This window comes from Bos indicus, chromosome 9, assembly GCF_029378745.1.
Source record: "Bos indicus isolate NIAB-ARS_2022 breed Sahiwal x Tharparkar chromosome 9, NIAB-ARS_B.indTharparkar_mat_pri_1.0, whole genome shotgun sequence".
NCBI lineage: Eukaryota > Metazoa > Chordata > Mammalia > Artiodactyla > Bovidae > Bos > Bos indicus.
The window spans coordinates 26,523,095-26,534,735 of NC_091768.1; the positions used below are offsets into that span (position 1 = coordinate 26,523,095).

The 11,641-nt window shown below is 45.4% G+C and overlaps 1 protein-coding gene across 1 annotated transcript in view; it reads right to left on the reverse strand.

The window, feature by feature from the left end:
- Window positions 1-10,476, reverse strand: part of RNF217 (ring finger protein 217) — a 131,620-nt gene extending 121,144 nt beyond the window's left edge. Inside the window, exon 1 of the mRNA XM_019966891.2 lies at window positions 9,479-10,476. Within this exon, the coding sequence (XP_019822450.2) occupies window positions 9,479-10,360 (882 nt within the window). The 5' untranslated portion in view covers window positions 10,361-10,476. The remainder of the gene's footprint in view (window positions 1-9,478) is intronic.
- Window positions 10,477-11,641: the final 1,165 nt, after the last annotated feature.

The window sequence follows — 11,641 nt, forward strand, 5'->3', positions numbered from 1 at the left end:
TAACAAACATTTGTTCAGCACCTATTCTACGCTGGGCTCTGTGCTAACTGCTAGTTATAAAAGCAGCTCAAATAATATGGGGAGGGAGAGAGAATTAATCAAATATCAAATCATCTCACAAACATATAATTACAAAAGGGGATTAAAAAAATGATTGCAGGGTAAAAAGGACTCTAAAAGCATAAACGGTGAGACGGATTCAGTCTGGAGACCAAGGAAGGCTGAGATGTGAAGGATGAGGAGAAATTAACAAAGGGAAGGATCCATGCCTGGAAAGTACTGGAGCTGGAGGGATGGAGAAGAGACTGAAGAGAGCAGCAGGGACCAAACCTCATCAGCAGTGTCATGAACCAGAATCTTTTCATTACAGCAATGGGAAAGGGTTTGTAGGATTTTAAGCAAGATAATGAAATGTTGAGATTTTCCTGTTAAAAACCATCTTGGCTATCTATCCTAATACTTTGTATGTTGACAACTAGCCTCTGATGTATTAGTTATTTACAATCTAACTACATAAATCTACTATACAAATACTCATTTCATGTGGACAGTATGCCAAGAGCTAAGAAAGCAATCAGAAAAAAAAAATGAATAAGGTCTCTACATGCATCAAGCTTTATAGTCTAATGGGAGCATGGAGCAGGAAACGGGCAATTTAAATACAGTGAAACATAAAGAATCTTACAGTGAGTCAAAGGGTTGTCAAAGACCATAGGAAGGATGCTTAATCCAGATAAGAGGGGGTCAAAAAGAATTCTCAAAGGAAGAAATGTCTAAGTTGAGACTAGAATGAATCAGTGTGAAAGAGGCAGAGATGGGGATTAAGGGAAAAAAGTAGATCCCGCTAACACAGAATCACATGTCACTAAAGATTCATGATTAAGAGAGTCATAGAGTACTCAATGAACAAAAAGAAGTTTAATACGGCTATAGGGATAGATAAGAAACAAGAGTGGTAAATACGAGTTAGCTCACCCAGGCACATGTAAACCATGTTCAGAGTCAATTCTAAAGGCAAGAAGCAGACTGAAAGGTAAAGAAGGGAAATGCCAAGACCAGTCTTGTATCTTACAAGACAACTTTGGTGGCAGTGTGAAGAACAGACTGGAAATGGCCAAGACTGGAACACTTGGACAAAGGAAGAAGCTGTGGTTGGAATCCAGGAGAGAAATGGTAGAGGCCTGAGCAAGGGAAATGCCAGTGGAAATGGAGAAAAGTAGAGAAGACTACAGAAATAATTTTAGGAGGTAGGACTGAAAGTGATTAGTGACTGGTGCTTAATGAGATGTGGGAGGTGAGGGAGGAAAAGAACTCGAAGATGACACCCAAGCTTTTGGCCTGGGTGTAACTGATGGAAACATGGACCCCCAAAGGAAGAGCAAAGCTTTAGGGATGGGGGAAGGAAGAGGAGGAAAGGGAGGTTAGTTCTGAGAGGTTTACGGTGGCTGTGGTTGGAACATACAGGTGGAAATGTCAAAGACAGAGCCAGCAATATGGTACTGTAGGTGAGAAAAAGTCATCTGGGCTAGAAGCAAAGATTTGGAAAAGCGTATAGGTGTCACTTGAAACCATGGGAGTGAAAGTACATGGTCCCACTACTAATACACAATGTGAGGAGTTGTTGTTCAGTCACTAGGTTGTGTCTGACTCTTTGCAATCCCAAGGGCTACAGTAAGTTAGGTTCCTCTATACCCTCCACTGCCCATCTCCCAGAGTTTGCAAAAATTTGTGTTGATTGAGTCAGTGATGCTATCTAATCATCTCATTCTCTGCTGCTCCCTTCTCTTTCTGACTTGAATGTGAGGAGAGAGAGGGTTTAATATATGATCATGCAGATACCAACATTAAGAGATGGTAACATAAAAATAGTTCAAATGGAAAGAAAAGGCATGGTCAAGAGTTAGGAAGAAAACAAGAGAGTGTGCTGCCATTAAAACTTAATAGTAAGTTAAATCATAGCTCTTCTCAACTCAATTCCTGATTTTCTTACATGAAGATGAAGCTGACTTTGGTTGAAATCTTTCTCTGGATCTAAATTTGGGCAAGAGACTTCCACTTCCTCAAAACATGTAATTAAGTTTCTTCTTGGACTGGAAGCCTTGTGACTTTGTACAATACAGATATAAACTTTAAAAAAAAATCAACATATTTAACTTATTAAATAAGATAATAAATGCAAACACTATTAAAAGACCTTGGGTTTTAGAGCCAAATGGAACTGAAATCCCACCATTGCCATTTCCTAGCTATGTGATTTAGGACAAGTTCTTTAACCTTGCTAACCCTGAGTTTCCTCATGTAACATTCTACTACCTTCAGTACAGAAATTGAGCTGTTCCTGTTTTCTTGAACCTATTATAATCAGAAAGTCAACTCCAGCAGTGCCAATGAAAACAGCACTATTCACACTTACAAACAGTCTCCTTGTTGGGAAATCCAATGGTCAATTTAAACGCTTATCCTGCTGAAACTATCAGAAACATTAGGCAAAAATGATTTTTCCTTCCTTTACCAAACATCATCTTTGTTTGGCTTCTGGTTAACCCACTCTACCTTGGTTTCCTTTTTGCCCTCTCCCTTTCAGACTCCTTCCTATTCCTTCACACATCCCAGGCTCTATATCAGCAAGCCCTGGTATGCCCAGACCCAGTCCTCAATCCTCCTCTGGTCTCATGGCTTTAAACATCTTCTCTATATCAGAAAGACAGAAATTTACATCTCCTCTTAAGGTCTCTTTGCTGAATGCCACACGCCAACTGCCATCCTTTTATGAATGTCTAAACAAGCTTTTGGAACTTTGCATGAACTCCTGATTCTCCTTAATATACGTCCTCCTACAGTATTCCTCACCTTGTTAAATGGCAAACCCATTCTTCTGATTGCTTGGGCTCAAAACCTGAGTCATTCTGGACTCTTTTCCTCTTATCCCACACCAAGTCATCAGCACCTTCCATCAGCTCTACTGTCATAATACATCCAAAATTCCACCAGTTCAAACCGTATCTACCTCTAATCACCCTAGTCTGAACCATCACATCTCCTCTCTGGCTTATTGCCAAATTCTTCTAACTGATCACTTCCATTCTTTTTTTTCCCCCAAGTTGGTTTTTTTTTTTTTTTTTTTTTTTAATGGCTTTTATTTAGCTAGGTAGCATGTGGAATCTTCATTCTCTGACTAGGAATCGAACCTGTGCCTCCTGCATTGGAAGCACAGAGTCTTAACCACTGGACTTCCAGGGAAGTCCCTTTACTTCTGCTCTTGACTCTCTTGATACATTCTCCACAGAGAGCCAGAGTCCTCTGTCTTAAAGGTGAAGTCACATCTGACTAACCCAAAACCATCTTACCGCTTTCCAGCTCATTCAGAGGAACTGCAAGTTCTCTGAGGCCTTAAAGCCCTTTCCATCAGCTTTTCCCACTTCTCCTTCCGGTTTCTTCTTAGTGCTTCCCACCTCATTCCATATGCTTCACCCATATGAATCTCTCTGTCATTCCTGGAACCCCTCAGCAAGCATGCTCCTGTCTCTGGAACTTTATACTCACTGTTTCCTCAGATATTCTCTTGGTTTGCTCTCTCACTGCCATCATGAAGATCTCTGCTCAAAAGTCACCATGTAAAACAAACCCTCGCTGACAATTCCTAAAAACACTATAAATACATAAAGAAAAACCTCCTTCCCAATATTATCACCTTTCCCTTGTTTTTCTTTCTTTATAGTATACTATAGTAGACTAAATAATATCTAGTATACTAACTAATTTACTTATTTTATTATCAATCTCCCCCCAGCCTAATAAATAAACTCCATAGAGTAAGGGGTTTTATCTGTTTCACTTCTCTGTGTTTCCAACACCAACAGTGCTTGGTATGTAATAGGTATTTAATATGCAAGGGAATTAAAATTAAATAATAAAATACACTAAATGGAAACATAATAACATATTAACAGAAACTGAAACACAATAAATGTAAAAAATGCTTGAAATATAGGTGTTCAATTAATGGTTGTTATTTATGGAAACTTCAAAGCTCAAGAGTAATTACCCAAAACTGATGGGGCAAATAGTAGTGATCACTTTGAAAGAGAATGTTCTTCTAGGAATTATTGTCCTGAAGATACTGAATTTTTTTTTTAAGACAGAACTTGATTTGGGAAGGTTCAATAAGTTTATCACATAAAACTCTGCTGACAAAGTGAAGTAGAACCAAGAAACAATTCTTTGAAAGTGTCCTAACTTTAAAGATTGGCCATATTTTTATGAATGATCCAAACACAGTTAGCAAAATGTTTTCTTTTGAGTATTTTTTTTGCAAAAGCGCAAAAGTAATAAAAATGTTGAAAGAAGCAAAGCATTAACTAATATTCTATTTACAACAATTACAAAGAGCTCTAAGAAATGTTAATTAAGAACATTTAATTATAGTAATAACTTATTACAATAATGTTTCTTATTACTTTGAAATAAACATGTAAGAGGAGGAATAGTAATATGTTTACTAAAAGGTTAGCTGGTGTTCCAGAACTGGCTTAATAAAATCCTCCCAGAAAGGAAAAAGAAGAGGAGAGCCACACTTGTCTGAGAACTTAAAGGAAAGCTTATTTATGCCACCAGATAAAGCTTGGAGGAAACACGGCCAGCAAGGCTCTAAGCCAGCTCCTTGTGGGCATTTAATACATTTAAAAAGTCTCTCAAGGTCCCTGACATACAGGTAGCCAATAAATGTCTTATATGTGTAAATGGTACATTAACAAATGAAAATGTTAATTATAAGAAATTATGACTCAGACATCTGTCTACATCCCCATCACCAATGCTTAAGGAAAAGCTGGGAGCTCAAATCTAATGTTCTTTTTGTGTCTCTCACATGAGGAGTAAGGAACAGCCTTCAACTATAAAAAGCTGAGCTCTACTCTAGGAGGAAAAAAAAAATCACCACTCTAAAGGTGACACCCAAGGAAAGTAGTACTAGTCAGGTTATTTGAGACCCGTAGGCAGGGCAGGGTTTCTCGGCGGAGCGTGTCGTCTCTAGACGCCGGAGGACGCGGGAAGGCAGGCGCCCAGACACCATCTGCACCAGGTCCTGAGGGCCCAGCGCATAGCCCGGACAGGGCCCTGACTCCTCGGCAGCACTCAAGTGCTATTTAAAATCAAATTTTGAAAAGTAAGAGGAAAAAGAGAGAATTATTAAGGGGAAATGGAAATGAAGAAATTATTAAAAGAGAGAGCATTAAAGAATCAGAAGAGGAAAAAGAAGTGCATGAGTCAGAAAGGTGTGAAAGTGAATGTTAACCACAGCTCCAGAATACACACCACACACACACACACACCACACACACACACACACACACACACACACACACACACACACCCACACACACACACACCCCACACACACACACCCCACACACACCCCCCACACACCCCCCCCCCCCCCACACACACACACACCACACACACACCACACACACACACACCACACACACACACACACACACACACACACACACACACAGTACACGGAAGAGTAAGTTTACATACGCTGGAATCCTCACTTTTTAAATTCACAGAGTGGTTTAACAGAGTTCAGTCTCTTATTCTTCACATTTTCAAGACTACCAAAATCACAGCTGGCAGGAGAGGATCCATAAATTCACCTGTGTGAAGGTGGCTGCTGGCAAACTCCATCTTGAAAAGGCCAGTTTCTAAAAATATACAGGGTGCTTTAAGGTTTAAAGGGAAAAAGCAAGCTACACTTTTACCCATAAAGGTCTGGATGACTCAGAGTTTAATAAAAGGATCTAGAAGCTTTCACTCCTAGGTCACCGGTTCTAGGATGACTATAGTAGACAGTCATTTCAGGACATTATCATCTAGCAGCTGTTTTGTTCACAAAGTGCCGAAGAAATGTGTTGCTTGTCTCTATTAATACTCATTTGACAGGTGTATACATTCCAATTCATATGCATGTGCCATCACAAGCACTTTGAAGCAGAGTGATGAAAGTCACAACAGCTGTTACCTTTAGAAAGCCCTTAGCATGTCCAATTCTCTCTTTTCTTTATATAAAGTGCTCAATATTAGTATTTCACATCCTACCAGATTTTACTGTTTCAAATCAAAATCATAAAGGAAAGATACCTGCGGAGAATTTTTGAAATGAGTACGGTATCATTCCATGAAATGAGGAAAGTAACAACCCTTCCTCCTAAGAAAATGGGGTAAAGGCCAAACCAGCTGAGAAGGTCAGTTCTCAGAACGGCTCAGTGCCCTGAAGGAGACCACAGATATCCCTGGCATTGCATGCTCTAAGCCACGGTCATACATGTGCACACAGGCCATTGGAAATGGACTTCTGAAGTTTATGCACCGAAGATTTACATACTCATGCAACACAAACCAGTTAAACTCCCACTGTCTGTACCATGGGGCTCTAGCGCCTCTACCTCGACCCCTATGTATGTGTACCAAAGATTATAATGTACCAGTTCAATCCTTCACCACAGCAACTGATACCTGCTGGCCAGTAAAGTCATTCCACTAAGAAGGATCCTGCATAGACCCCAGGCATAGTGATAACTGAAGAAGAATTCTTATCACTGAAAAAAAAACTGGTTTTAGTTTTTCAAATCACTGTTTTAAAAAACTAAAACTATTATTTTTAAACCACAATATAGAGGAATTTGGGCTTCCCAGGTGATGCTAGTGGTAAACAACCCACCTGACAATGCAGGAGACATAAGAGACGCTGGTTCAACCCCTGGGTCCGGAAGATCGCCTGGAAGAAGGCATGGCAACCCATTCCAATATTCTTGCCTGGAGAATCCCAGGGATACAGGACTCTGGTGGGCTATGGTCCATAGAGTTACAAAGAGTCAGATGACTTAAAAGATTGAGCATGCATGCATGCACATAGAGGTATTTGGGTTTCCCAGGTGACCCAAGGGTAAAGAATCCATCTGCCAACCCAGGAGACACAGGCAACATGGGTTCAATCCTTGGGTTGGGAAGATCCCCTGGAGAGGGCATGGCAACCCACTCCAGTATCCTTGCTTGAAGAATCCCAGGGGCAGAGGACTCTGGGAGGCTACAGTCCATGAGGTCGCAAAGAGTCGGACACAACTGATGAACTGAGCGAGCACAGAGGTATTTAAGTCACCACCTAATCTCCTATGTGTACACTGAAATAATGAAGACAACTACCCACTGGCCTTCGCCACATATTCAGGCCATGGCACTAATGGAAATAAGACTTATCACCTAAAAATCTGCATTCCTGTCTTCCAACTTTGTACCTTCTTCCAAAGAATTCATCAGCTCCTTTTAGAAGAATATTATTTAACCAGGCAACATTCCAATTCACATTTAATATGCATTTTTAATGACTGCTTAAATGCTTAATAGGGACTCTATTTTATTTTCTTAAATGATATTAACTAATACACTAAGTATTTGGCCCAAATCCAAAAGATGATGACAAAAGTCACTATTAACTTTTTATTTCAAATATATCGCTTTAGTTTAAAAAGCCTTAAGACGCCTGCAAGTTCAAGCTTGACAGATTTACTACTGTAAAAACCAAGAAACCTTAGAAAATAAAAAAGAGGGCACTCTTTATGCCCTTTTGATCGGGTTCAGAAAGGCACCAAAACAACTCTGCAGTTTTTGTTTTGCTTTAGAATTGATGTGTCATTAGAGAGCCTGTAATTCCATTTCATTGATGAGAAAATTAAGACACAGAAAGGTTAAATGACATGGAAACAAGAGTCTTTGCGTAGAAGAGACCTTAGGATTAACACAGATCAGATTTTGGAGGCAAAAAAAAATTTTTGCTTTCAGGAAACGGAAATGCTTAAGGAAATCAAACTGCAAAGCAGAGTACCCCAACTTCTAATGACCACCTCCCTTGAACCTCTAAACCCACACTGTATTTATATTCAATGCTTAAGTGCTACATGATATTGTCACTCTGTTTACACCTCATCATATGCTACCTTGTATTGTTCGTGTGTACACATCTTGTACACACAAGGGAGCTTCCTTGGAGTAGAGCCCATAGTTTGGGAATGTCTGAATCCCACCACGGGGCCTTGTCCATGGCTATCTGCTTGACTGTTTGACAGTGACATCCTAGAAACAGCCACAGTGAGAAGCGGGCTTTCCTCCTGTTTGAAGTATCTGTTTGCGGATAAAGCACGAAAGAGACATCACAGACTCTCACAGGCGCTTGGATAATCTCAACCATCTTGGCCAAGTCACTGCTTGTGTAACATTCCATTCTGTCTAAATTCCCCTTTGCTTTTTCCACTGGGCAGGGTACACACTTTCAGTCTAGACACAAGCACAGATTAGCCACAATACACAGAGGAACTGTAGTGTGAAATCCTGTTTAGTTCCCTTCAGCCAAAGTTATTAAACACTGTTAGGAGGAAGGATACCAACATGAGTCTATCAGACACAGGGGCTCTAAGAAAGACACTGTCTAGTCACACAGACATACGGAACAACTTCAGTGCATGCAAGACACGCAGAAGTGTTTGAAAGTATATAAGCCGTGGCCTGGAGGGTGAGGGAAGGCTTCACAGAGAAGTTGGCACCTTAACAGCTCAGGATTTTGAAAGATGAATAGGCCCAGGACAATCAGACATGGGATCAAAGGGCATTCGAGATTGTGCAAAACACTGGCAGAAACCTAACAGACTGAAAGCTGCTAGAAGAACGCCTTCACCACCAGGGAAGGAAAGCCGGTCAACTGCACTCTTCAACTTTCCAAGAAAAAAAACAAGCTTTCAAATAAGCAACTGAGGAGGAAAGTTTCACCAGTGCTTGTTTTGTTAAGCCTCTTAGCCTTGCTTTGCTTTGTTTTGCTTTTTCTGTTTTGTTCCTTCTTAAAGAAATAAAGCATTCTGCTGGCTTAAAACTTCAGTGAGAAAAAGTACTTCAACTTTACTGTGGAAAAGGAAACTGAAAAGTGACCCAGGGGCAAGGAATACATAATTAATAACACTTTTCTTTGGATTACCTGAAAGTAGCAAAATTTCAAATTCAGGAATCACTCATTGCAACCCTTCTCTCCACTAACTCAATACATATTTATTTTATGCCCACTATTTGTCAGTTTCTGGAATACCAGGCCTCTGAAGCGCGCTCAACTGCCCTCCTCTTTGAGCAAGCTCCTTGCTCGAAATCTAATAAAATAAATAGAAGAGGGCAATGCATTCATACCCTGTTCCTTCTGTGGTGGCCAATCAAAGCCCAAAGCTCACCCAGAGTTAAATTCCAGTCGAGCTAACCCACGAAGACAAACACACTTAAATATTCTAAGGGCAACAACCGAGATGTAAGACACTGATAGACGTCCTTGGTAAGGGTGCTCATCACCTCTTCCGGTGAGCAGTGAGCTGGCGAGCGGGATTTCCTGGCCACGGATTTGGAAAGCTGAATGGGGAACAGAGGAGGGTCGGAGGGGTGAGGTTACCTGGGAGCTCAGGTAGACTCTGAGGCACTCCTCGCATACGGCCTTCTTGCAGCAGGGCAGGGGCTTGATGGGCTTGTCTTCCAGGCACACCCGGCACATCAGCACCATGAGGGGCGCATAGGGATCCCCGACCCCACCCAGGTCGGAGTAGGGTGGGGCTCCCAACAGGCTGGGCACGGAGAACGGCTCCGGCGCCAGGTAGAACTCCAGCTCGATACTGCCGCCGTCGGGGGACAAGGGGTCCGCTGGGAGCGACAGCTGGGGGCTGGGGAAGGAGGAGGGGGTGCTGGGAGGGTTGGTCACCGGCGGAGCCCGAGGTGGCGATGCGGGCAGCGAGAGCCGCTCCGCCGAGGGGACCTCGGACAGGTCGTTCTCCACGCAGAACACGGAGCAGAACACTTGTCTCTTGGCCGGGGGCGGGCGCCGCGGGCCCAGCACGTCCAAGACCAGTCCGTCCGGGGCCCCGACGTGGACACGGGTCGGGGGCTCAAGCTCCTCGCCGGGGGGCGCCTCCTGCTGTTCATCCCCGCTCTCGTTTCGCTCCCCCGTTTCCTCCTCCTCCTCGGCCAGCTGCTTTTGCAAAGCCTGCGGGTTGAGGGGCCCGGGGAGGGCCAGTCCCGCGGGCTGCCCGGGTGCCCGGCTCTTGCTCCAGCTCGGGGCCCCTCGGCTCTCCGCGGGCTCCGGGGCTCCGGCGCCCGCGCAGCCGGAGTCGCTTCCGCAGCCGCCGCCGCTCGGCTCGGCGGAGGCGGCGCGCGGCCCGGGCGCCCCGGCGCTGTGCCCCGGCGGCCGCGGGGGCTCCGGGGGGCCCGCGGCGTCGCCAGCGGGGATCCGCGCCTCCAGGGGCCCGCCGGCACCGCTCACCGTGCTCTGCTCCTCGCCCATCGCCGCCCGCGGCCCGAGCCGCCGCTGCCCATCCAGCCGCCGGGACCCCCACCCGGCGCCGGCGGGCAGCGGGGGCAGCGGCTCGGCTCGACTCGGGGCTCCGCTTCTGCTTCCGGGTCCCTCCTCCGAGGCTGGGACGCCCCGAGCTCCCTCCAGGGAGCCCGTGCTCCCGGGCGGCGGCGCGCGGGGAGCCCGGCCCGGCCTGCTGCTGCTCCTCCTCCCGGTCCGCCCGCGCGGCCGGGCACCGCCTCGGGGGCACCGAGGGCCGCTCGCTCCGGCCGCCGGCGCGCGCGCCCCACATGCAGGTCGGGGCGGCGCCGCGGCCCCCGGGAGCCCCCGTGCGGGACAGAAGGGTCCGGAGGGAGGAGACCGTCAGTTCCGCGCCATCGCCGGTCCCCGCTGCGGGCCAGGCGGCCGGAGGGCGGTGGTCACAGGGTCGAGGGGCCTGTGGCGCCGCAGCGGCGCGCACCGGGAGGGGCAGCCCGAGCGCGAGCCAGCCGCCGCGGCCCCTGGGGGAGAGGCCGGAGCGCGCGACCTCCCGCTCCCGCGCCTCGTGCTTCACCTAGAGCCCTCCTCGCCGCCCCTCACCCCACCCCTTTGGCGCACACCTCCCCACACGTACACACGCGCGCGGCCACCGCGCGCTCACTCACGCACACCCCGAGTGGGTGTGATCTCAGACCGGGATGCGCTCCTGCGCCCGGAGTTCACACTCGGCCTCCACCAGACACCCTCCGGAGCCCGCAGGCTGCCCTTCGGGCTACACTCGGAGGAGAACTTCCTACAAAACTCTCTTTACTGAAAGCGGGAACCAGAAAAATCTTGGCTACTTAGGATTTTGCTTTCGCTTGTTTCTCTTGAGTTCGTCGGATTTGAAATCCTCCGAAGATGGGGTTCAGAAAAACAACGCTAGGAATTCTTAGTTCAAAATGCTGTTCAAAATGTTCAAAAACTCTGCTTTCTGCTTAATGAAGTAGAAAAGATGTTTGAAACCTACACATGTGCCAAAAAGTACGTTTAACCTTGAGCGCTGGTAAATAACCAGGTTTATCCCCTTTTCCTCCTTTTCAATGTCCTCTTAGGAACTTTTTTTAACCCTTGAGTAGTCCAAAACGGGTAGCCTTAATTAAGATAGTAAGATGGTCTGGCCTAATTAATAAACCAGATTATTGGTGAAAATCATGAAAAGTTTTATTAGCATAACCATATTTATCCCCCAAACTGTTTCCAAGACAACAGTTATATTTGAGCCAGAACTTAATTATGTGTTGATCTATCTTT